The 27,500-nt window shown below is 42.1% G+C and overlaps 2 protein-coding genes across 5 annotated transcripts in view; both read right to left on the minus strand.

The window, feature by feature from the left end:
- LOC134088421 (tripartite motif-containing protein 16-like) overlaps positions 1–3,766 on the minus strand; it is a 17,828-nt gene extending 14,062 nt beyond the window's left edge. For all 4 annotated transcript variants that reach the window (XM_062542377.1, XM_062542378.1, XM_062542380.1 and 1 more), the window contains exons 1-4: positions 3,124–3,766; positions 1,223–1,318; positions 578–811; positions 16–175 (exon numbers count right to left, since the gene is read on the minus strand). In XM_062542377.1, coding sequence (XP_062398361.1) covers positions 16–175; positions 578–811; positions 1,223–1,318; positions 3,124–3,705 — 1,072 coding nt within the window. In that variant the 5' untranslated portion in view covers positions 3,706–3,766. The remainder of the gene's footprint in view (positions 1–15; positions 176–577; positions 812–1,222; positions 1,319–3,123) is intronic.
- A 5,371-nt stretch (positions 3,767–9,137) lies between these two features.
- Positions 9,138–25,091, minus strand: LOC134088424 (tripartite motif-containing protein 16-like). Its single transcript, XM_062542386.1, has 7 exons — positions 24,886–25,091; positions 17,985–18,083; positions 16,197–16,421; positions 13,051–13,195; positions 11,919–11,969; positions 10,534–10,590; positions 9,138–10,239 (listed from the first exon to the last, which is right to left on the minus strand). The coding sequence occupies exons 1-7, from the start codon at positions 25,045–25,047 to the stop codon at positions 9,722–9,724; spliced, it is 1,257 nt and encodes a 418-aa protein (XP_062398370.1). The 5' UTR covers positions 25,048–25,091; the 3' UTR covers positions 9,138–9,721.
- Between the last annotated feature and the right edge of the window lie 2,409 nt (positions 25,092–27,500).

Genomic DNA, 27,500 nt, shown 5'->3' on the forward strand with positions numbered 1-27,500 from the left:
AGAAGTCTGTCCAACCTGCTGCAGATATCTTGGCTCCTTCCTGCTTGAAGATGTTATCGAGTTGTGCCTTCATTAGGGAGACAGATTCCTTCACAGCCTCAAGAGAAAAACTTTGGCTGAGGGTCATGCTGGGTAAATCTTTAGAGCGAGGAGATTCTCTGATTGAAGGGACTTTCTACAGAGAAAAATAAATAAAAGTGGAGACAAACTCTCTGAATATTCAGTCAGGGCCGTTTAACCAAAGGCTGCAGATAGGATGGATTGTGTGTGCGTGCGTGCGTGCGTGCGTGGGTGCGTGCGTGTGTGTAATAATGCAGATATTCGTGTTAGATACATACTGTACATCCTGCATTTAAAGCAATACGATCTATGGTTTACCTCTTCACATATAGCTCACACACAGACTTTATTACACACTGTTCATTTGGACATATATCAAATATATTATCAACTCAATAATTTATAGAATTAATAAGTTCAGTTTCAGGAGGGCAGGTCAATGTATCAGCTAAACGCTTTATATACTCTCATATAATTTTAAATTAATTCCAGTTTCAGGAGGGCAGGTCAGTGTTACCTTGAGGAAATGGATGTGATCCTCTGTGTGTGAAAGCTGCTCCAGTTCAGCATCTCTCCTCTTCAGCTCAGCAATCTCCTGCTCCAGTCTCTTCAGGAGTCCTTCAGCCCGACTCACCTCAGCCTTCTCCTGACCTCTGATCAGCTCTGTCACCTCAGAGCGCCTTCTCTCAATGGAGCGGATCATCTCAGTGAAGATGCTCTCACTGTCCTCCACTGCTGTCTGTGCTGAGCTCTGTTAGGAGACACACAAAGAGGAGGGCAGGAGACACACAGAGGGAGCTGAAGCTGAAAGTGTTTGATGGTGTCAGTGGTTCTTTGTTGCAGCAGAGGCTCAGTTACTCACTGGGCTCACAACAATCTGGCCCGAGGGAGGAATCAGGAGGTGAAACTACTAATATTAACCCTTCACATTCCCCAGCATCCATATTATAGACTTACAGTAAGCCAAATTACCACTTGGTTTGCTTTACACGTGTTTACTATTATCATAAATTCAGCACATGCCATGTGTTGATCTGCTCAACCGTTGTCACCCATCATATTATGTCGTGATCTTGTAATAGCACTTCAATAAAACATCCACGATAATAACATTTGAGAGTTGAAACTTCCATCAGCCCGCTACAGTTTTCCCTGTACTCACCTTGAGAGTCTCCACAGCCTTCCTCAGCTCCTGCAGCTCCTTCTCTCTCTCCTGGATTCTCTGCTGGAATCTCCTCTGGGTCTGTCCCAAATGCTTCTGTTGATAATAAAGCAAACATACCTAAGTATGCCTCCTATTCATTTGTCATAACAATGATATCAACTAGATGTACTGCATAGCGGTACAAAATATGACCGCCGCTCAGACCTGTATGCGACAATAAATCATGCTTTTCAACTTGTCTTGTATGTGCATGTCTGTGTGTGTGTACAGTAGCCTATGTGTGTGAGTGTGTGTGTGTGTGTGTGTGTGCGTGTGCATGCGTCTGTGTCGGCGTGCGTAGATGCGAGTGTGTGTCTGTGCATGTGTGTGTTTGTGTGTGTGTGTGTGTGTGTGTGTGTGTGTGTGTGTGTATGTGTGTGTGTGTGTGTGTGTGTGTGTGTGTGTGTGTGTGTGTGTGTGTGTGTTTGTGTGTGTCTGTCTGTCTATGCGTGTGGATACCTGTGTGTGAATGCCAGTGTGAGTGTGTGTCAATTTGTCTCCATCTCCTATAGAGCCTGACCGATATCATCTCCTATAGAGCCTGACCGATATGGGAATTTGAAGGCCAATACCGATTTCGATATCTGAGTTTTTCAAAAACTGATGTAACCGGCAGGCTACATGTACTGTATATCAGCCAATACATTTTAAATTAAAGTTTTTGCCCGTTGCTTGAACACTATAGACCCATACTTAGACTAAAGTAACACAACTTGAAGTTTTGTTGCCATATCTCAAACACATGTACCTATACCTTAAACAAAAGTGCTGCTTTGCACTCTAGTTGCAATTCTGCAACACACTTACTCCTTTATGCGACACACTTGGTCCTGCATACTACTACTACTTGGTCATATAAGACACTTTGTTCAAAAATGAAATCTCAGAGTACTATTTGTTAAACATATCCAAAATACAAAACACATCGGGTAATTGCAACCTCTCAAATACACAAAAACGCACTTGCTTGCAAAACTGAACACCAATCAGCCATCTACAAAAAGCCCTCAGTTTTGCCATTGGAAATGGTGATGTGAATGGTATATTTCCCAGTGTTGTGTCATGTTTACGTGTGTTTAGAGTTTTGGCACAATGAGCGAAGTTTTGCAAAAGGTATTCAAGCAAATATGTTTTAAAGTAGACTAGAGTGTTCCTCCTGATCTGAGAGTGTATGCATATGATGCAAGTGTGTTTCATTTTGTCGCCAGAGTTATATTTTGACAAGATTGTTAGGTTTTGATAGCAGAGTTTAGGTACTGATAGTAAAGTTTCAATTTTACATAGATGTGAAAGGTAGTGTTCAAGCAACGGGCAAAAACTGTAAACAAACACAATGCAAAAAGGTCAGAGCCAGCAGCAGACACCAACTGACGGACAGGCATTACGTTTTTCCAAGGGGGCACACATTGATCACTGTTGCAGGAATTTAAATAGATCTGATAGGTCATTCATTTACACTTTTGTGTAAATGAATGGCCTGTCTTTTTACAGTTTCTCCCAAATCAATGATATCAGTTACCGCATACGGTGATAGTCTCATGGTGAACACATACAGTAATATTGTGAAAACATCATGAGCTAGTTGGAAAACTGGTTAACATTTAAGACAAGTCAAACAGACTAAGGGACGAAAACATTGGACCTTTTGTGTGTGTATGAAAGATTTTACATGTCCTTTGCACCTGCAATGATTTCCTAATTTGAGTTTTCTCTAATGACAAAGAGAATCTGCCGACAATCACTCTAAGTATAGCCTAATCAAAGATCATTAACCCGTCTCAAGTATGCTCTTGTAATTAGGATATCAGACCTGTCAAATGAAATGATGACGCAAGTGGCAGTGCAGTTCCCGTACTCACCTGTTTGTCAGTTCGTTCTGCAGCAGCTGTGACTGTATCATGGCCTCTATGTTCATCCATCGTGCACATAAGGCAGATACAACTCTGATCCGTACGACAAAATATTTCAAACACCTTCTGATGACGGGGGCAGATCCTCTCCTGTAGCTGGCCTGTGGCATCAATCACTGAGTGTTTTCTTCCTGGATTCATATCATTGTGAACTTTGAAGTGACTTTCACAGTAAGACAACAGACAATCCAGACAGGACTTCACGGCTTTGAGTTTTCTTCCAATGCAGACATCGCACTCCACATCTCCAGGTCCTGCAGCGAACAGAACAGGAGCTTCGATTTTGGTCTTTCTTATTTGTTCCACAAGTTCTGCAACAACGTTATTTCTGTTTAAAACGGGTCTTGGACTGAAGGTCTGTCTGCATTGGGGGCAGCTGTAGACTCCCTTCTGATCTTCCTGATCCCAGCAGCCCTTAATGCAGCCCGTGCAGTAATTGTGTCCACAGTTAAGAGTCACTGGATCCTTCAGTAGATCCAAACAAACCGGACACATTAAAATATCGTCTTTGCTTGAAAACGCTTCTGCCATGATTTTAGGCGTTAACTGAACACTAGCCTACACGAAGCTACTGAAATAGTTTTCTTTTACTTTCGTTTCTTCTAAAACAAATTGACAAGCTTCCTTCTTCCGTAGCCAACTTGTGCTGAGGTCAAAGTTTGAGCCACTTTGTTTTTTGTTAATGAAGAATAACATAACAAGCTGCGTGGACGTTTTTATCATTAACACTTTTATTTCATAGCCGGGGCTGTGTGCTGTTTCCCATGAATAAGGAAATACCAAAACATAAAAAATGTGTAGGTATATTCAAGTCTAAAATGTAATCTAGCATATTGACAACATAGCCCATAGCCTATATAGCATAGGACACAACTAATCGGTCCATCTAGAGGTAATATTATGAAGTTTGAAACAGATCCCAAAGTCTGCAAAGCAATATTGATTATCAAAATGTTATGCAACTGAAGGAGCCAGACATTTAGGACTGACTTTATATGAATGAGTAGGCCTAGGCCCACACACACACACACACACACACACACACACACACACACACACACACTTGAATGCAGAAGTTCAACGTTTGACATTATACTGTACATATGACATTGCAAAATTAAATGCTATTCTTGATGAAGAAATTAGTAGTATAATAAATTGACTCGCATAAGAAAAGTATACTGCATTATATTAGCCTACACATAATATCTTTCATGTAGAAGAACATAATATAATAGAATAGGTCTTTATTGTCATTGTTACAGGTACAACGGAATTTAAAGTGATTTTTAAAAAAGAAATGAATCAGCGCTTGTGCTGCCACCCCTGTTGCCACTCTCCTCGTCACCATAGCAATATAGCTTTTCAGCAGTGCCAGGAGGAACACTCTTTGCCAGATTGTCATGTCTCGTGTCACGTGTGGGTTCTCACGTGTGCTCATGCTGTATTGTATTTACTGTTTTTGACCAAAGCCTGTTTTTTTTACTTGTGATTTTGACTGAACCTTCTTGGAAACCTGTTTGGACCTTGCTTTCCCTTTATGCTGCCAATGCTCTAATTCATCCCAAGGTGTTCTATTGGGTTGAGTATTGAGGTCAGGACTCTGTGCAGGCAAGTCAAGTTAATCCACACCAAACTCTGTCATCCATGTCTTTATGGACCTTGCTTTGTGCACTGGTGTAGTCATGTTGGAACAGGAAGGGGCCATCCTCAAGCTGGGCTTGGCCCCTTAATTCCAGTGAAAAGAACTCTGAATGTGAAAAGACCCACTCCATGTTGTACAAGACCCACTCCCTGTTGTACAATTGTGAAGGTCTGGGTGTCCCCAGGCTACACATAAAAGCAGGAAATAGATAGATAGATACATAGATAGATAGATAGATAGATAGATACTGTTGATAGACAGATAGATAGATAGATAGATAGATAGATAGATAGATATGAGACAATATAAGTATACATAAAAGGAACCGTATGTAGGATTTTGGCCAACACTGGTACTGCAATCACTTTCAAAATACTGTGGAGCAGTGTATCCCCTCCCCCACCTTCTTCCTGAGTCAAAGTTGGCAATCCGGATTTCAAACCCTCGGGTGAATCAGCACACTCTACTGCTTCATGACAGACCCGTCTCCTGACTCTGACTCAGCACATCAGCACACTCTCCTGCTTCATGACAGACTCGTCTCCTGACTCTGACTCAGCACATCAGCACACTCTCCTGCTTCATGACAGACCCGTCTCCTGACTCTGACTCAGCACATCAGCACACTCTCCTGCTTCATGACAGACCCGTCTCCTGACTCTGACTCAGCACATCAGCACACTCTCCTGCTTCATGACAGACCCGTCTCCTGACTTAACACATTAACACATTCTGCTGCTCAGTTGATGGCTCTGCTGCTTCAACAGAACCGCCGGAACGGAGAACCAAGCCATCCCCGCTGACGGTGACCTCCACCTCCGAATGCGCCATGACCGACTCCTCCAAAGCAGCGCCGTCGTGCGCACAGCTGGAGAGGAAGTTGTCCCTCACACAGCAGAGTTGGTCAAGGACATTGACCGCTCCTCCCCGTTTCAGCCGACCACTACCACCACTCCAGAGCAGGTGATGATGTTCGCTGGAGGATGACTCAGCGCTCGCAGCGGAGCGTGGAGCACCTGGCCGCCAGGCTGTCCTGGCACCTCGGCACCTCGGCTTGGCCACGATCTTGACCCCGGTCACACGTCCGCAGACAAACTCCTCGCCCCTGGCAGACGCAGGCCTCAGGACAGCGAGCTGACCCACCTCGGCGGTGGTCGTGACCAGCGTGGACGGGGTGGTGGTCAGTACGGTCCGGTCTCCCTCCTTCCTGGTGGTGATGTGCTGAGCCGGTAGGACCTCCCCTCCTGCACAGACAGGATCAGCTCGTCCCACACACTCAGTTCCGTCTGTTCTGTGGCATCGCACATTTCAAATACCCTTAATTCACAAGGTGTTCCACGGACCTGCACCACCCTGTCGGCCGTGGCCTTCAGCACCCTGGCGTCGATCACGCCAACCTGTTGAAAAACAAGACAAAGGCTAACAAACGTGTCGTTAGGGTTCGGTCTGCATCTCTCACTTTTCATTTAAACAACAACTAAACACTTTTCATCTAAACACTTTTTAAACAACAACAAAAAACCTAGAAAAGCACTCAGAGAGCACAGACCTCCGCCTGCATTGTTCTCCCTTGGTTGTCATACATTTGAACCTAAACTATTCAGATCGCCACCATGTGGCCATACCATGCCATTACACCGCCACACGAAAAACATAACCGCCTCCTGAATCCAAACGGTGATACAGATCACTAAAATTTCATCAAAATCCATCCATTAGCCTAATGGCTGAAACATCTGCTCACCCTGTAAAATAATCTTCTTCAGCAAAGACTATATTTTTTCAGAGTGCGACCCCTTCCTGCCTTTTCCTAACAAACAGACAAAACAGACAAACAAACAGACAAACCCCGATGAAAACATAACCTCCTTGGCGGAGGTAATAATAATAATGACCAAAGCCATGACACTTGCTCGTTGCATCAGACCCGGAGCCAACACTTGGGCCACGGTCAGCTGCTCGGCATTGGTTGTCTTCCTCCGAGAGAAGTCGAGATCCTCAACCACCTCCATGCTGCTGCCACCCAACACAAGGACCTCACAAGAAAGGGGTGAGGGGCTGTGTTTCAAATGAGTAGCCCTCCATATAATCTCAGCTCCTTCCGGTAGCCCTCCTTCCCAAAAAGGTTGGAGAGCCCTGCTGTAAACCTTCTTTTGCCTACTGGAGATATGACTCCCTGAACACCTACTGGGAATGAGCAATTAATCAATACAGTTTCGGTTAAAATATCAACAACACATACAAGTAGATAAGAATGTCCTGTAGAAAGCATAACACTTCCTAGAATGTTACTTTTAAGTTAATTTGAAAACTGCCATACAAGATAATGTGCGTACAGTATGTGGAGGATATGTCATCACCAACATAAATCTGCAAAATTATTTATTTTCATAGAATCACACGTCTACCCGTTACCAACATCCCATAAGTGTAGACACACACATCAGCTCCATTGCACACATGCAGCCACTCAGGGTGAGTCTCTGCTCTCCCACAGAACACAGATGATTTCAACATTAGCCCCGTTTACATGGACACTTCTATTCCGATTAGAAACGGAAAAAACAGCTCAATCGGAATAAAAATAGTCATATAAACACCTCAATCGGAATGAAAATCCTGATCCGATCAGAAATGTAATCGGAATAGAAGAGGTGGTCAGGGGCGTTTCTAGACTTTAAGGACAACCTGGGCTTAGCCCCTGGGATGTGTGTTGATGCGCGCGCCGAAATTTTTTTAAGGGGTGCGCGAAATGAAGAAGGCAATGGAGGATCTACAGTAGCCTATTATGTTATAATCCTACATTGTATTTTTTTACAAGGAACACAAGATAGTCTACTTATAGGAAGAGCACTGAGAGAAAAATTAGGCTTATCTGACTATAGCTGTTACAACTACCCATAAGCTTACACTATCCAGAGACACACTACAGTGTACTACCAGTGGATGACAAGGAGTCTGAGTAGATATAGCCTATTGTAGGTCTAAATCAAAACATACAATTTTCCTTTTCGAAGTTTAAGCAGAGAACTTTTAAGCCTAGCCTATGCTCCTCTCAGAATGTGTTTAGACAAACACATAGTCCTACCAACGATTCATACCAAGCATCTGCCATGGCTATATGACAAACAAGGGTCTGAATACAACTTCTGATAGGAAAAATAAATTATTTTGAAGTGGGGGAAATGGGGAGGTATGAAAAAATGCAGAAATTTGATGTGATTTCAAAAAAGGATTTCTCGTGATTACCGCTAATTATACACGCCATTGGAATCAGTAGGATCTCCTGTTTATTTTGATATGCAGTTTGCCATAGGGCAGTAACGATATCATGAGATATTTCACAGAGAAGAATGGGTATGACGCAGAACTGCATGTGACATTCATTTTTGTATGTAACTGTAATTTTCAACGCTAAGTATCTCGCGAACCGTTTATCATAGAAACTAGTGGCTAGTGCCACTGGAAAGGCCAGGTTACGTAGTTTCATATGATATGCCTGTTATTTCTGTGCGAAAATATCTCGCAGCAATATGACCGAAAAGAATGGGTGCTGCCGCGGCCGCATGGTGCGTCTCTTTGAGAAGGCGGGTCGGCCGGTGGCCCGATGGTAATAATCTTCTCGCGGCCCGGTACCCATATTGAGAAACACTGGGCTAGCCCATGTAGAAACGTGTAGCTAGTGATGTATTGTGATGCCTATCGATAGCTTGCTTGTACTACTTAGTGGTGCTCAACATTTAGCACCAGGCAAATGCTGGTTGATTTTTAAACTGGCTGATATGCAAGCATTAAAAAAAAATACCCCGGGCTCGGCTCAAATTACCCCGGGCTGAAGCCCCGGTAAAATCGGCTGGTGACGCCACTGGAGGTGGTGTAGGCTAGTCCATTATTCCGAATGAACGCTCATGTATACGGTCATTCGGATTGACCGTAATATCTTCTCAATGAAAAGTAGCAAACAACGGATATTCCGATCAAAGATTCTAAAGCGCTTACAGACGTCTGATCGGAATAGAATGTAGCCCATGTAAACAGACGGCGCAAAAATGTTCAATCGGAATAGTTTAATCGGAATGACAAAAAACTGTCCATGTAAATGTAGCTATCAGAGTCAGACGGATTGTAGAGTGTTCTGTTTGACAACATTCTATATAGACGGTACATTATCAAGGCAGTACATCATCTAATGTTGTCTTTCTCATAGACATGCATGCAAGATTGATAGTTTTCAAGGGTTTTATTGGTCTTTATGATCTTTCTTGTTATCATTGCCACATGTCCTAAGATAAGCAAATTCAGTAATGACTTAAAAAAGTGATCATGCATACTTTTTTATTAACTTATTTAACATGTGAATTTCACAAAAACACACTGTAAAACCCAGTACATATCACATGTATTAGAAGCAATTATTATTCATTATGTTTTACATAATTTGTTGAATACTACTTGCACAGATTTCCTTCTAGTCATTGAAATATAACTTGCTTCATATCAGACTTTCCATCAGATGTGTGTCCAATCACAGAGGGCCTAAAGGCCTGAACACCTGGGAGAGGGGAAGGAGGGTTAGGGGGAGCAGGAGGGAGAGGAAATGGATTGTGGGAGAGGACCAGAGGGGGTGAAACACTGGGCTCATCAACACATTTCCCACCCAATAGTGTATGTGTGGTGTGCTGATGTGTGTTCCAGCAGAGGTGCAGACGCTGTAATATCTGCTGGGGTCCAGAGATGAGGGAGTGGATTTGGTCTGTTTCTCCCCTAGAACACAGAATCTCAGGCAGCTTGTGTGTGTGTGTGTGTGTGTGTGTGTGTGTGTGTGTGTGTGTGTGTGTGTATGATAACAGCATATCTGTATCTGAGGTCTTTACATTTCTGTCCTGCTCTATATGGTGTGTGTTATAACAGCTTCACTGATGATCCAAGGCCTATATAAAACCCAGGGTAGAGTGTGTGAGTGAATGTGGTCTGTTCTCTGTGTAGGAGGGTCATTGTGTCAGAGATGCTGTAGAAGGCCAGAGTTCCTGCCCTGTGATCCACATGCACTCCTATTCTGGAGCTGGCCACTAGAGGGAGTTCAGTCTCTTTACTATTGTGCCTGAAACAGCAGTCGGAGCCGGAGCGTTGCAGCTTCCAGGACTGATCATTCCATCCAAACCAACACTCATCACCCGCTCCTTTCCTGCTGATGCTTTTATATGAGACGGCTATATGAGCATGCTGCCCACTCCACTCCACCTCCCAGTAGCAGCGTCCAGACACACCCTCTCTACACAGCACCTGATACCACCCATCAAATCTCTCTGGATGATCAGGATATGACTGGAGCTCAGCTCTGCACTCCACTCTCCTGTTCCCCTCAGACAGATGGAGGATTCTGTGCGCTGTGTTTGGATCCAGTGTGAAGTGACAGGAGTCTGATGAGGAAGAAGGGTGGACAAAGTTACATTTGTAGTTTTATGTATGTGTGTGTGTATGTATGTGTGTGTGTGTGTGTGTGTGTGTGTGTGTGTGTGTGTGTGTGTGTGTGTGTGTGTGTGTGTGTGTGTGTGTGTGTGTGTGTGTGTGTGTGTGTGTGTGTGGGTGGGTGTGTGGGTGCGTGTGTGCGTGGGTGTGTGCGTGTGTGTTTCCACAAATACTTGAATGAATGAATGACTGTAATGTATGTGTGTACATGTTTGTCTCAGTGTTTGTAGACCAGACCCACTTACACTTTAAGAACTCCTCTCTGGTTACTGGCTCAGTAAAAACAGCCTGCACATCAGACACTGAGAAAGAAGAAATGCATTATACTGTAACTAACCAAACTTGAACCAAAGTGAAGATGGAGATGCACTCATTCAAGCATCACTGATCTTCATCAGGATGGGGAGAGCAGGTTCAGAACACCTTCAGATGTGGGGGCTGTTGGTCTAGTGCTTCAGGAGCTTCCAAATGGAACACCTAAAGGTTGTGAGTTTGATCCCAGGGGCTGCCACCATTGTGCCTCTGAGCAGGGCACCTAACCCCAAGTTGCTGCAGTAGTTCCTGTAGTTAGTTTACTCTGAGTCTCTCTGGATAACAGTGGCAGATAAATGATGATTCATTTGAATGTAATGGAACCATTTTAATAAATTCCTTAACCCAACAAAACTGCAGAGCAAAGGGGTCAAATAAGTTGGCATATTATACACTGAATTACCAAATCCAACTGGGTACAACTCATTTATAAGTCACTTTGTCTAGTTAATGAATCATCTTACACTATTAGTCATGACCAACATGACTACCCCTGGCATGAATATCATTATGCACAGCTATACGAGCAGGCTTCAATCAATTCATTTTAGAGTGCTGGACAAAACTACTCATAAACCTGTGACCTTATAACTTATAACAGAAAAGGAGTAAAGGCTGCACTTTGCATGCATTTAATTATTTTCATAATTACACACCTTTCCTCCTTCTACGTAAGCCCCCAGCTACTGTGTTTAAATCTTAAAGGCCTCCAACCTCCAACCTCCAACTGACAAGCAAAAATGGAGGTGCACTCATTCAAGATTCCTTTACCTTCACTAAGGGCATGTTTAGGACATTCATTTCTAACCCACCTCAATCAATTCATTATCACAAGACTAGTGCAGAAGTGATCGGTGGAATCTACTGGTTGGAGCACATTTTAAGGTTGCTGTTTATTAAAGCTGAATTCTACCTCTATCTCTGATCTCTGTCAGCTTCTGCCTTTGTCTATTTTCATACATACATTTAATTATCTAGTGCATTTGCTGTTTCTAGATACATTTAAAGATCTAGTGTATTTGCTGCTTTTATACACTTAAAGACCTATAGTGTATTTGCTGCTTTTATAGATACACTTCAAGATCTAGTGTATTTCCTTTTTTCTCTTACACCCTTCATTAAAGTCTTCAGACATTTTCATGCATAACATATCAAGGGCCTTAATTTCTTAACTCTATGGCCCAGACACACCCTCATACCTCTGGTTTGGCAGCTGAGAGAAGGTTTTTAAAGATACAAAGATTCAGAGAAACTAACTAAACTTATGTCTTTGCTAAACTGTTGCACTATTAGAATCAGTCAGTCACTAAATACTTACTGTCTGGTGGTATCATCTCATTACTGCTTGTTCTTCTGACTGGATCAGTATCTGGGAACCAACACAGACACTCATCACCCAGGATCAACAGAACAAACCAACACACATCTTGCTTGGCATATTATCTTCATGTGTCCTCAACCTCTGGGAGATATTTGTTTATAGCATCTGTAAAAGGCCTGATATTTGAAAGAAAGTTCTGTTTCAGCTGTAGAAGGGCATGTAACTCAATGACATGCCATTTAACTCACATTGTAAAGACTGAATGATACCAGTTACATTTGTTATTCAATGACTGGAAAGGCTTTTATTTGCATCCCCTCTACATAATCTATTAGCAGTGAGGTCACTTTTGAAGATTTGGGGGACTCGGTGGGCCCAAGATTACCTTTTTTTAAATATAACTCTCCAATAGTGGTACTTATGGATTTTTCTGCCATTCTTACATCCTCCATATACTGTGTGTGGGAAGAGATAAGCATGGGTCTTTGTCCAAGCATGCTTGTCACATTTCCACTTGATCAGAACTGTGTAGTTGTTGCTTTATCTGTCACTATAGGCATTTGACCAGGAAGTAGTTGTGTCTAGTTGTGTCAATTATAGCTTTTTGTGCAACCTGTTGTAGGTATCTTGGCTATTTCTTGTATCAGATGCAGATGTTTTTTTTTAAATAATCTGCTTCGGATATCTTTGTTACTTCCTGCTTGAAGATACCACCCAGTGTGTTCAAGTTCAAATTCAATTCAAGTTCATTGTCATGTACAATCTTGTAAATCTTGTGCTCAAGAGCCAGCTCTCTGGGTTGCACTTGTTGAGGATCTCTGGATTGTACATGTTGTGTGTTCCTGACACTGCTGTGAGTGTTATGGAAGATTGTGCAGCTTATTGTAATCAATGTGTGACTCCGCGTTTCTTTCTATTTTGTCTAGTCTATGTTGTGTCTTTGTTTTTGCATTTAATATTGGTTATTTTTCTTGGGTGTTATATATCCGCTGATTCAAATAAACATATTTTATACCAAAACCTGCTTCTCTTAGACCACAAGGCTATAGTATCACTGTGTGTGTGCGCGCGCGCGTGTGTGTGTGTGTGTGTAGTTTATGATCATGTCGGTTTTAGATGTTTATCCAACCTTCCTGCTTGACGATGCCTTCCAGCTCCTCCTTCAGCTGCACCTTCAGTGTAGAGAGAGATTCCTCCAGAGCCTCCAGAGAGAAACTCTGGCTGAAGGTCATGCTGTGTTTGGGGGGAGGGATTTCTGGGATGGAGGGGATATTCTACAGAGAAAAAATGAGACAGAGCAGCTGAATATTCAGTCAGGGTTGTGTTTTATCAGACTGCATCATGAGTGAAATCAGTCAGTTTAGTTTATTGTGCTGTTGTAACGGGTGCTAGCTGGTTAGCTATGCTGTGGAACGTTGGTAAACCTCACTCCCCGACGCTTCAAGAGCGCTGCTGGCATGAAAGCTAGTAGTCTGGGCTTTTAGCTGGATTGTTAGCGCGCTCGACTCCCGATCCGAGGTGCTGCTGTCTCGCGGGTTCGAGTCCGGGCGTGTGCAGGGCTGGACCGCGGTGGTTCCACACAACGCAGGTTACACTGTCATTCTAGTTGAAACTGTTCTACAAGGAGCACCAGTGGCTGACACAACATTCTGCAGAGAGAAGCACACAGAATGAGACAGGCCACCTGGATATTCAGTCAGAGCTGTTTCCCCAAAGGCTGCATACATCATTAGATAAAATACAGTCATGGTTGAAATTGTTGGCACCCCATGCTAAAGTTGACTAAAAAGAGGAATATAAAATCATCTTTTGGAAATTGATTTTAATGGCTTAAGTAATAAAATTAGGAAAAATCCAACCTTTAAGGACACACCAATTTTCTTTGTGAATGAATAATGTATCATAAATAAATAAATGTTCTTCCCAAAATACTGGGGTGAAAAATATTGGCACCCCTATGTAACCCTATGGGAATTTAACACATAGGGTTAGGCAGTTTTTTTATTTTTAAAGGCCACTTATTTCATGGATCCAGGATACTATGCATCCTGATAAAGTTCCCTTGGTCTTTAGAACTAAAATTGACCCACATCATCACACACCCTTCACCATACCTAGAGATAGGCATGGTGTTTTGTTCAGTTTTGTTCAGTTAGCCTATTAGCTTGTTTGATTTGCATTGAGTTCAATGAGCATCAAACATCAATCATAGGGTTACATAGGGGTGCCAATATTTTTGACCTCGGTATTTTGGGAAGAACATTTATTTATTTATGATACATTATTCATTCACAAAGAAAATTGGTGTCCTTAGAGGTAGGATTTTTCCTAATTTTATTACTTAAGCCATTAAAATCTTTTTAGTCAACTTTAGCATGGGTGCCAACAATTTCAACCATGACTGTAGGTTTGTGCTGTGGGGCATAACTAGCATTAATGGGTTTAGGTGTGTATAGATTTTGTATACAAACTGTGCTGAATGTAAAACAATAGAAACTATTAATGACCTCACCACAAATTATGCAGCACATACAGTATAAAGATTGTATTGCAAACTGTTTATATAGAGATATGTCATGTGTTGCCCGTAAAGGTATCTATCTATCTATCTATCTATCTATCTATCTATCTATCTATCTATCTATCTATCTATCTATTAATGCAAGGAACGTCTGTCTGTGTGTCACTCTGTCTGTCTGTCTGTGTGTTCCACGCATAACTCTCAAACCACTCATCCAACTGACCTGAAATTTGACACATGTATTGCTAATGACATGCGTGAGTGCAGTGCAAAGTTTGGTCATGTTCGGACATAAAATGACAAAGATATCATTAAATTAAACAAAATACAACTCTGCCGCAATCCCACAATTCTACCGCTCTCTGCACTAGCCACTCCCCCTCACTCTCACTTACTCCAGCATAGAAACAAAAAAGCCTATTTCGCTGACAAACTCCGTGTTCATGGAAATTACGATTTCTCACGTAAACAACGGACCGTTTCAAGATTGTTCATGTTGGATTAACATGCTGAGTCCGACACACATGCACCCATGTTGGTAAGCAGGCTGTTAAAGGGATATTCCGCCATTTGTGGAAATACGCTCATTTTCCACCTTCCCTCGAGCAAAACAATCGATATTTACCTTGTTCCCGTTCATCCAGCCATTCTGTGAGTCTGGCGATACAACTTTTAGCTTCAGCCTAGCATAGATCATTGAATCGGATTAGACCATTAGCTTCTCGCCTGCTAGCTTCATGTTTAAAAGTGACTAATATTTCTGGTAATTTTCCCATTTAAAACGTGTGTCCTCTCAAGTTAGAAAGTGCAATAAGACCAACTGAAAATGAAACCTGCCGTTTTTCTAGGCTGATTTGACATGGAACTACATTCTCATCTGGCGTAATAATCAAGGCAACTTGCAGCTACTGGCACTACTACTGCTTGATGTCTATGGGGACTATTTTCAGATGCTGCGTACGATATCACTGCGCCTCAAGTTGCCTTGATTATTACGCCAGATGAGAGTGTAGTTCCATGTCAAATCAGCCTAGAAAAACGCCAGGTTTCATTTTCAGTTGGTCTTATTGCACTTTCTAACTTGAGAGGAGACACGTTTTAAATGGGAAAATTATCAGAAATCTTAGTCACTTTTAAACATGAAGCTAGCAGGCGAGAAGCTAATGGTCTAATCCGATTCAGTGATCTATGCTAGGCTGAAGCTAAAAGTAGTATCGCCAGACTCACAGAATGGCTGGATGAACGGGAACAAGGTAAATATCGATTGTTTTGCTCGAGGGGAGGTGGGAAATGAGCGTATTTCCAAAAATGGCGGAATATCCCTTTAAAGTCACGTAACGTTGCATAGGCTACTCATCAACAACCGCGGTTGCCTTGCGCTTCATAGCACTGGCATGGCCATGGCATAGACGGGCCATGCATGCGGTTAGCTTTAGGCTATCATTTCCCAACAACAGCAAAAACGCACGGGTATGTAATGTGTCTAATAGCCATTAGCTGCAACTCAAACGCCTTTCCCCTTCACTTTTTTATTACTGTACCTTGCAAAGAGTAAAAAGCTCTAACAGCACGGGCCTGATTCTCATCACCAATCTAACATGATCTACCTGCATCAACGTCATTGGGCAACACGTTTCTTGGAAAACATTGTTTGCACGGGCACTGCACTAGTAAACTAAATACAACAAACAACAAATCAACAAAATAAGCTGACACTTTTAAATATCAGTTTCAGGAGGACAGGTCATTATTACCTCAAGGAAATAGATGTCATCCTCTGTGCTTGTAAACTCCTCCAGTTCAGCATCACTCTGCTTCAGCTCATTAATCTCCTGCTCCAGTTGCTTCAGATGTTCTTCAGCCTGCTTCACCTCAGCCTCTTGGGCTCTGATCAGCTCTGTCACCTCACGTCGCTTTCTCTCAATGGAGCGGATCATCTCAGTGAAGACCCTCTCACTGTCCTCCACTGCTGCAGAGCTCTGTTAGGAGACACACAAAGAGGAGGGCAGGAGACACACAGAGGGAGGTGAAGCTGAAAGTGTTTCGGAGTGGTTCTGTGTGTGCTGTAGAGATGGCAGCTGAGGCACACTGGGCTCACAACAATCTGGCCCGAGGATTCGGTTATAACTTATTACTAATTTAGACTCTTCTCATTCCCCAAGATTGTGCAGACTATGCAGTGTACTATGTAGTCGGTGTACTACTGTATATCTGGGTGTGGTTTGTGGTAAGGGTTAGGGTTAGGGTTCATGTTCATTACTCAGTCCACACTCCTCGGGGTGAGTACTAATTGTTCCTTACAGTTGCTGTCCTTAGGTTGGGATTTTGTGAAGTAGCTGCCCTGTCATTCTAATAGAATAGAATGGACATAGTCAGAGTGTAACGCCTCATTTACAGCTCAAGAGTTACAGCTACCAGATTATCTCTTAGATTTAACTATTTGTGTGCAGAGGTGGAAAGTAGTGAAATACATTTACTCAAGTTACTGTAGGCTACTGAGTACGTTTTTGTGTTTTGTATTAAGTATTTTTTTAAATCTGTATATTAATAATTTGTTACCTATTAGTTAATAGTTTGTTCATCATTAGTAATTTATTAGTCATTTATAAGTCGGTACTTGACCGACTTGACTTTCTTGGAGAAAGACATTGCACCAACAGCACAACAATTAGCGATCCACTAGCCAGCTAGCGATGCTTAAAATTAATATTCAGGTAAAATAAAAATATACAGCGGTGGAAATGAACATTGAACACTAGCTGGGTGCAAAAGTAGATCAATATAGCATGAAATGAATACTGTAGGGTAGACCATTATTTGCCAAGATATGCTCATGCATTTTTAAAATGCCCTATAGAAACTCCCCATAGAACCTTTGACCATCCAAAATGTATACTGAGAATGAAATGTTTACTGCACATGAACCCCTTTGAGTAGGAGCATAATCTGGATTTCAAATTGTGCCGTAAAAGGCTACCCGTCTCCTAACAGGTTTTAAAGGAGAACTTTACGGCGATTTTTCACATAGATATCAATTTCTAAAGGTGTACTGTCGCTACTGTAGCTTGATCTGCTGAAGCCAGTAAGCTAAAGCAGCACAGCAGCTACAGTGATACACTATGGGCGCACCAACATGGCTGCCTTAGATAAAAGGCCCCATAAATTAAAAAAAAGTAACTTTTACTTAAAGTGCATTTTAAATGAAGTACTTTTTACTTTTACTTGAGTACATCAGATGGGTATTTTAACTTGTACTTGAGTAATATTTCAGCAAAGTATTGGTACTTTAACTTGAGTACCATATTTAATAGCCTACTTTTTCCACCTCTGTTTGTGTAGAACTATTAATACTACAAGGGGGTATGTCAAGCTCTGTGGTCTGCACAGGTGGGGTCTGCATTATGGCCCTTAAAGTAGTTTTATTTATGTATTTTAGTTTTATTTATGTATTACTTTTTAAATACTGTACTATTACCCTGTGTGTGTTTTATGTCTTCTTTTTTATTTGTTACTTCTGAAAGTATCCTCTGACTATCACTCACGTTGGTCCTCTCCTCCACGGCCTTCCTCAGCTCCTGCATCTCCTTCTCACTTTGCTGGATTCTCTGCTGGAATCTCCTCTGGGTCTCCTTCAGCTCCCCCTGTTGATACAATTGCACACACACTTAAGACAAGTGTATGTGTCACACATTTTCCTACACAACATGGGTAATTAAATGTGTTTTGCATACTGTAGAGAAAAGCAAGTAATTGTAAATGATTGTGAATACATGCCTAAAGGGCCATTAAAGGAGAAATCCGGCCAATTTGAACACAGAGCTCAGTTGGTCATGTTTAAAAATACGGTCGGCCGGGAAAAACATGAAGAAAATCAGTGCTGTCTGACATGAGTTAGCCACCTGGCGATTATGGCAGGTTGTGCTATAAGAGCATGTTCTAAACTGTACCTTTGTGCCTTTTAACAGATTCAAAATGTCAGGAAAAGTGCTGTACAACATGAACAGGGCCCTTACTGTACATGCAGCACTGTGTATGTTTAACACAATATTTGTGACGGAACACAAATCCTGTGTTTGTAGGCTGTCACCTTACTGTAGGCCTACTTGTTTCCCTCCATTGCTTCCTGTAGTCTTAAGTCTATGCCAAACAAAAACATGTCTCACCATGTTTAGTTTTACTGACAAGTTACACTGACACTGAAGTAATGCAGTCAGTTCTGTTAGATTTCCTATGCTAGCTAATCTTTGATCTGCTGACTCAGAACCGGTCAATACATTGGACCTTTTGTGCAGTCTGTATAGAAGGACAACACTCGCTGTTCCTTTCGGGGATTACAATATCTATATTGATATTAATATATAATTAAACTATTCATAGAATTCAGGGAATTATTTACAACAAGAATGAATCAAATATTGGATGGACTCTGTATCCTCTGGGCTAAAGAAGAGAGGGACTATCCAACTTAGTGTGTTCAGTTCAGCCCAAAGCCCAGGTGACGGAATGGAGGTGCATTAGTGCCTATGGCATGGGCATCTTGCACATCTAGTAAGCTACAATGCATTCTGAATGATGTACACAGGTACTGTATACCTGGCACGCTACAATACATTCTGAATGATGTGCACAGGTACTGTATACCTGGCACGCTACAATACATTCTGAATGATGTGCACAGGTACTGTATACCTGGCACGCTACAATACATTCTGAATGATGTACATACTGTAGGTACTGTATACCTGGCACGCTACAATACATTCTGAATGATGTGCACAGGTATACCTGGCACGCTACAATACATTCTGAATGATGTGCACAGGTATACCTGGCACGCTACAATACATTCTAAATGATGTACATACTGTAGGTACTGTATACCTGGCACGCTACAATACATTCTGAATGATGTGCACAGGTATACCTGGCAAGCTACTGTACAATACATTCTGAATGAGGTGCACAGGTACTGTATACCTGGCAAGCTACTGTACAATACATTCTGAATGATGTGCACAGGTATACCTGGCAAGCTACTGTACAATACATTCTGAATGATGTGCACAGGTACTGTATACCTGGCACGCTACAATACATTCTGAATGATGTACATACTGTAGGTACTGTATACCTGGCACGCTACAATACATTCTGAATGATGTGCACAGGTATACCTGGCACGCTACAATACATTCTGAATGATGTGCACAGGTATACCTGGCACGCTACAATACATTCTGAATGATGTGCACAGGTATACCTGGCACGCTACAATACATTCTGAATGATGTACACAGGTACTGTATACCTGGCACACTACAATACATTCTGAATGATATGCACAGGTACTGTATACCTGGCACGCTACAATACATTCTAAATGATGTACATACTGTAGGTACTGTATACCTGGCACGCTACAATACATTCTAAATGATGTACACAAGTACTGTATACCTGGCACGCTACAATACATTCTGAATGATGTGCACAGGTATACCTGGCAAGCTACTGTACAATACATTCTGAATGAGGTGCACAGGTACTGTATACCTGGCAAGCTACTGTACAATACATTCTGAATGATGTACACAAGTACTGTATACCTGGCAAGCTACTGTACAATACATTCTGAATGATGTGCACAGGTATACCTGGCAAGCTACTGTACAATACATTCTGAATGAGGTGCACAGGTACTGTATACCTGGCAAGCTACTGTACAATACATTCTGAATGAGGTGCACAGGTATACAGCCAGGAAGACCCTTTAACATTTCAGGAAAACAGCAGCACAATAGATTCTGCACATATAACAACAGCATAGCTTCATAGAAAGAGAGTCCTATGCAGTTAAGACCTGTGAAATTGGGTATAACACTAAATGAAAAACACAATTAAGACCAGACACTGTTGAGCAGCTAAAATCCTATATTGGGCAAAAATGGGACATTTCATTCTCTAAAACTCCAACTGTAAAAATAAAAACTGGTCTTGAAGTGAAATAGCCACCCTGCTCCAAAATCATTGTAGGCTCATGGTTGCTATGAGTGTGCTCAGGAGTGCTTGACCGTAGTCTTCTAAACCAATCTTTCCACATGCCTGAGATGGCTGTTACCATGAAAACCCGCCAGCACGGCTTCAGCTATTTATTTCCTGCATCTATGTGTGGAGGCAGTTAACAATCTCAGATGTACAGAAGATTCAGCCTTTGGGTTGGGTTTATGTCCTTTGAGTCCTTTAAGTTGATTGCGTTATACACAGTGTTGGGAAGGATACTTTCAAAACGTATTCCGTTACAGAATACAAAATACATGCCCAAAAATGTAATTTGTAACGTATTCCGTTACGTTACTCAATCTGAGTAACGTATTCCGAATACTTGGATTACTTCCGCATTGAATTGCATTTTTTATAAGTGTAGGAATGAGCCCATCAAATCCAGTTTAGGCCTATTCTGGTGTGTTCTTCTGTTCCAAATGGCTGAATGCGGCCCACATAGGAGAATGTGAATTCAACTAAGCTACCTGATACAACTATAAAATAGCCAGGTGACCAGTAAATCTAAAGCAGGCGTCTTCCTCAGGCTAATTTACTACTTCTTTACTACTACCGCTTTAAGATTCTTCTTCAAGTTGGAACAGGGGCTTATAGAAAATATAAGGTGTGCCTGTGAGATTTTAGATCAACCCAATAAAAGTGAGGGGCGCAGATGTATGACAGGTAGGATGCAAATTACCTGAAAGTGTAAATACTATACTGTATAGCCTATCAGTGCTCTTAAAATGACTGTGATTGCTTAATGACAATCAAAAAACGCATGTTAAATAGGCTATTCTACTCGCAAGAATAATTTGCTGTCATAGGCTGTACCATAATTAATTTTAAAACGTAAATGTAGCCTAGATCTACTTAGAAATAAATAACCCATAAGCTATTTTAAGATGGAATGGAAAAAACAGAATGCAGTGCCTATAGAGATGGGTTTTATTATACAGTAGGTCTAAATCAACATGTGAACTAGGATTTGTTTATTGATTAGCAAAGACTGCCCAGATAACAATTTCCTTTGGGCCGGATCCTCATAAAAGCCTTTAGATCCGCATGTAGCGGACCTACGGTATCTGACTGTGGGCCAGATGTGGCCCACACACAATAAGCGGACCTGCATTGCAGATCCGTACAACACAGAATAAGCAGATCCCGTGCCACACACAATAAACGGACCCGTATTGCAGATCCGTACCACACACAAGAAGCGGACCCGTAGCACACACAAGAGGCGGACCCGTATTGCAGATCCGTACAACACAGAATAAGAGGACCCGTGCCACAAACACACAATAAACGGACCCGTATTGCAGATCCGTACCACACACAAGAAGCAGACCCGTATTCATGGGTTTCATCAGGTCCCTTTGCACAGGTGTATCAAGCACCATGCAGTCTGCATTGATAATTAAAATACATTGACAGACTTTGCAAAGATTTGGAAAAGATTTTTGAATGACTACAGTCTCAGACCCTCTCACATCTAAAGACAATTCATTGAGTTTTTAGTCACAGGCCAGTCTCAGATTAGGATTGTGCAAAGACTGTGGGTCACTATTTACAAGACTGCTGCTAGATTCCTTCAAATTATTTCCATCGTGCAATAGGCTACACGTCATCATTAACAGGAACTCACATGATAGCCTACTCATATCAAAGTAATTTTTTCGCGTTTCTGCAGCATTGTTTGATGTGTGACATCACTAACAGAGTTGTTCTGTCTCGTAGAATAGCCGACTAATAAATTATAAGAAATGAATAACAAATAATCATATAGGCTACAGCTGTCGCCTATTTTGCCCCTTCCTGTTTTCGTGTTCGCGAGAGGTTACTATTGGTTTTTAATGTTCACGTCACTATTTGCATGAGCCACGGCTGAAAAGACTTCCAATAATATCAAACATGTTTGATATTGTCGTAACGGCAAAACTAGAAAAACACTGCCTTCGACAGACTTATAACCGCTAAGATTGACACCTTACACTAAACGATTTAGATGATGGGTGCGCGCTGCGATTCTAGTACAACTCCCAAGATTTCCGCCCGATTTTGGAAATTTAGTCGCCGACTGTTAAAACAGGCCAAAATCGTGCAATGTAAGCTAGCCTTAAGGTGCTTGATTTTATACACCTGTGGAAAGGGACCTGATGAAACCCATGAATAGGGCTCGGGATCATGACGTGAAAACTTCACGGGCACAGCCATATTGGCAGCCTCACTCCTTAGTTTACTATGGATTTACTCCCACCTATTAGTGTGTTCCTGTTACTTAGTTTTTGCCTTCTTGGTCGTATGTTGCTGTGTAGTGGGGTGTAACAGCGCAACCCACGATCGCAAGAGTAAAAGAATCGCTAATACTATATTTCTGCTTCTTGTCTTCTGCAACTGAATGAATGGATATTACGTTCGGTACGCTACCAACATGGTGGCTATATTCCTAGAATGCAAGGCGTGTGCCCGAGCCCTATTGCAGATCCGTACCACACACAAGAAGCAGACCCGTACCACCCGACAATAAGCGGACCCGTATTGCAGATCCGTACCACCCGGTACCACCCACAATAAGCGGACCCGTACCACACACAATAAGCAGACCCGTATTGCAAATCTGTAGGCCTACCACACACAAGAAGCGGACCTGTACGGGTTCGCTTATTGTGTGTGGTACGGATCTGCAATCAGTAACCGCCTCTTATGTGTGGTACGGGTCCGCTTATTGTGTGTGGTACGGATCTGCAATACGGTTCTGCCTCTTAGAATAGCATATATACTTTTTTTGTGTGTGGTACGGCCTCTTAGAATAGAATATATACTTTTTTTGTGTATGGTACTTTTCTTGTGTGTGGTATGGGTCCGCTTATTGTGTGGTACGGATCTGCAATGCGGTTCCGCCTCTTATGTGTGGTACGGGTCCGCTTCTTGTGTGTGGTACGGATCTGCAATACAGGTCCCATATTACAGTACATATGACTTTAGGCAGACATTCACAACATCCCCAACTGGTCACCACTATAAACAACTTTGCAGAAGAATTAAGGATAATGCTTATCACAATTGTATGACTTTATAAACCTCATGGTTTAGATATAAAATATGACCTAAACATTCTCTGATAACTTTAATTATATTTTGTGTAGGCCTACTTTGTTGAGGTTTGCTTCCCAGCATGCATTGCAAATATTCGTTTTGAATTTTGAAACAATGTGGTTGGGATATTAGCTTATAGGCTAACCTACTCCACTGATGTTTTGAACAATAACATTACTAGATCTGACCATTGACTTAGTCATTTATTAGGGGGAAAATACACTGTAGTCGTGAAAGTATTAGACCTAACCGGGTATAAATGTCCAGCTAACTCAAGAATCGATTAAGCATCTAGACGTGATCATCATCCTACAAGCCGCATTCACAGGTAAGATAAATTAATATAATATACTCAAATAATGTACGTAATTGTTAACAATTGCTGTAGGCCAATGTCAACTTAACGATAATGTCAGGTGTTTCACTCCCATGGATAATCACCGAACGCCATATGATCCGTCACAGAACTACTTGGGGGGAAAAGTTAAACGGCACAGAAGTAAGTTGGGTGAAAGTCGTGGAAAGTAGATTTTTCCTCTTTTTACGTCACGGTGACAAAATACGTTCTTTAAAATGCTCTGAATCATCGCCGGGACGTTATCTTGTTTGTTGGGAGCAATCTTAGCCCTTATTAGCACCAGATCAGTAAAACGGATCCAAAACAATTTTGGACCGATGTGCTTTTGGACGCCGGATCAGGTCCACTATTCAGATCCGTGCTGGATGTCGTGTTAGGTGTGTTTTTTCTATCTGGGGCGGACCTGAACGAGTGCAAGTTCATATCTGCCGCAGATCCGTCAAACGGATCCAAAACAATTTTGGACCGATGTGCGTTTGGACGCCGGAACAGGTCCATTATGCAGATCCGTGCCGAATGTTGTGGTAGATGTGGCCCAGTTCCGTCCCAGCTTGGATTTAAACATGGAAACAATTTCATCTGGGAAATGCATGGAGTTGCCTTAATTTATTTAGAGAGTGAATAAACTTAGAAAACAGAGAAGTATCGTCATGTAATCCATAGATTTCAACAATGTAACTGTATTCTACATACCAACTATTTACATTGTAACTGTAACGGAATACAGTTACTCATAATTTGTATTCTGAATAAGTAACGCCGTTACATGTATTCCGTTACTCCCCAACACTGGTTATACAGATCCTCACATTTGCTGTATTATGCCAATTTAGATCACATATCAGTTTGTCCACTTGGTCATACTGGTATATAATTAAAAAATAAACATGGTAGCTAGTAGCCATTCAGAATTGAGGTTGTAAAACAGGTGTAGCTTCATGACTCACCTGTTTGGTTTTCCTTTCTTCGGCAGCGGAGACTGTGTCATGACCCTTATGTTCGTCCATCTTGCACTGAGAGCAGATAGAAATCTGATCAGTACGACAAAATATTTCAAGCTTCTTCTTATGACGAGAGCAGATCTTCTTCAGGGAGGTCGAATCAGCCATTTTTTTTTTTTTTTTTTTAATCTCCCACAGACGCCAAGCACACACTCTGAGAAGCAGCAGCAGAGTGAGAGTTGAGAGTTTTGCTTCATCAGAACTATCAGGAGGAGGAGGGTGGGGCGGGGCGGGAGAGGACTGTGCTGTTTGACAAATGTTATGAAGTCAGTTAATCAAAATGGCCACCTTTAACTTCATGTTTATTGCATGTATATATTTATATGAGCTATATACAGGCCTGATATCACTTTGTGACAGGATTTAGAGGCATGATGCTGGTAAATAGGACTGCATTTGTATAGCACTTTTTTGCCAAAGCACTTTGTGCCTCACATTTACCCATTCACACACACACACACACACACACACACACACACACACACACACACACATACACACATACACATACACATACACATACACATGCCATGCAAGGGGCTTTAGGGTTACTCATGGACACTTCAACAGGCTTAGGAGGAGTTGGGCAGCCCTTCGGTTGCTGGACGACTCCTCTACTTCCTGATCCACTGCCGCCCATGTTGCCAATTACATCAAGAGTTTTAATTCATCACAACTCTGGGGAGGACAGGTAGGGTAAGGATGGTGGCGTAGCCGTCACACACACACAAACAAACACACACACACATGCAAACCCGCGGGTTTGGGCCGGGTCCGGGTCGAAAATATTTGCAGATGACTTGGGCTTAATATTTTTCGCTCAGTGAAAAAAAAAAAAAAAAAAAAAAACATTTATTAATCATCGCTGCTGTTTACCGCGAATCATCATGAATTTCTCTATGGGGATCAATAAAGTAGCCTATCTATCTATCTATCGTAAAGAAAGTCTGGCTGCTGCATGCAACGTGCATGCAATCATGTGTGTGTGTGTGCGTGTGCGTGTGTGTGTGCATGCTTGTGTGTGGGTGTGAAGGCATGTGCGTGTGCTTGTGTTCATGTGTGTCTGTTTGTGTGCATGTGGGGGAGGGGGGTGCTTTCATCCGTGTCTGTTTGTTTGCATATAGTATGTGTGCATTGTGTGTGTTTGTGCGTGTGTGTTTGTGCATGTGTGTGTGTGTGGGTGCGTGCGTGTGTGTGTGGTCAAGAGACTGAGAAAAGGAAGTGGGGTTAGATTGGCATTTAGGGGGGAATTCTCCCATTCGCGCGTAAGCTTTTTTTTACGCGGTTCTGTTGCGCGTCTCTCTGTTAAGCGGATTCTCCCATCTCCGCTCCTGTCACACCCACACCCCGCAAAGTCGGATTCAAGGCGGGCTTATGAAAGAGGCGTGATTTATTTTAAAAAAAGAACCAGACTAATCTACCACCTCCTTAATTTAGGCTGATATGAAAACGTGGAACGTGGACTTTCTCATTGACCCGAATGCCATTTAAATCCAGAAAGAACACCAACCAGTCTTTGATTTTGAAAACGTATGCAAGGTGAACTGAATAAAGAACTGCCTACAGTAAAATGGTGTATCATCACATAGCTTAACAAAGAAATTACTTCACGAAATTTCACTTTTGCTTTGACGTTTGTTTATAAAGAGTCAAGACTTGAGGTGTGTAGATTTATAATTCAAAAACTCACGGTTGACAAAAAGGTTTCGCTGGCAGCTGCCTCGCATAATATCAATGTATCTATGCTGCTAAGACATGTAGACTGACATCTGCAACTTCGAACACAGTAGAGAGACTGACATAACGAGTTCAATCTCCATTATAAACAAATTAAAAGACGAGAGAATAAACTATGCTGCTCCACTATAGTGCAGACGTCTGTGCAAATGTATGGATGTATTCAGTGAAGTTGGAAAGAAACGGACAGAGTCGAACGAAGTATGCAATGGGATAATGACTTCTCGTCAAGTTAAAACTGAAGATACATAATCGGTAAGATCCAATACAGAAAGTGGGTGATTATAACGGGATTTTCACTATTTAACAATGTAGCCTATGAAGCCAGTGAAGGTAATGGCGCGAAATATGGCACCGTGTGACACTGTAATGCGGAAAACATGAAGCTGTATCAGCTGATAAGCATCACATTTGATACTGTAATGTCAATTTGTAAATTCCGTGTTGCCTACATGTATTTAGAACTAGGCCTTCTGCCGACATGAGCAATATGCTGTTTCACCTTGTAGTGGCGCTCGACCTTATTCCAGCCCTCCAGAGTGCGTAAGCTGGAAAAGTGCTTAAGCCATGGCAGAATGCGCGCAAGAGTTGTGTATAAGAAACGCCCAGATTTTGGGGTTGCTCCACCCAAAACGCGCAACTGTCTGTACCACGCGTAAATTGCCAACTTAAGTGGATGGCAGAATCCGCTCAGAGGGAAACGTGCGTAGTTGCGCGGTTTTTTGGACTTACGCACCCTTATGCACCCTTATGCACCCTTACATGCATGGGAGAATTCCCCCCTTAGAGCATAAACTACAGTAAAGTGGCTGGAACACACTCTG

Source organism: Sardina pilchardus, chromosome 8, assembly GCF_963854185.1.
Source record: "Sardina pilchardus chromosome 8, fSarPil1.1, whole genome shotgun sequence".
Lineage (NCBI taxonomy): Eukaryota > Metazoa > Chordata > Actinopteri > Clupeiformes > Clupeidae > Sardina > Sardina pilchardus.

Coding starts and splice junctions, on each gene's coding strand:
- LOC134088424 (XM_062542386.1), bottom strand. CDS start 25,047: ATGGCTGATTCGACCTCCCTGAAGAAGATCTGCTCTCGTCATAAGAAG. Junction 16,422..17,984: donor CCGTGGAGGAGAGGACCAAC/GTGAGTGATAGT, acceptor GTCTCCTAACAG/AGCTCTGCAGCAGTGGAGGA. Junction 10,591..11,918: donor TGAGATGATACCACCAGACA/GTAAGTATTTAG, acceptor CTTCTTTCTCAG/TGTCTGATGTGCAGGCTGTT.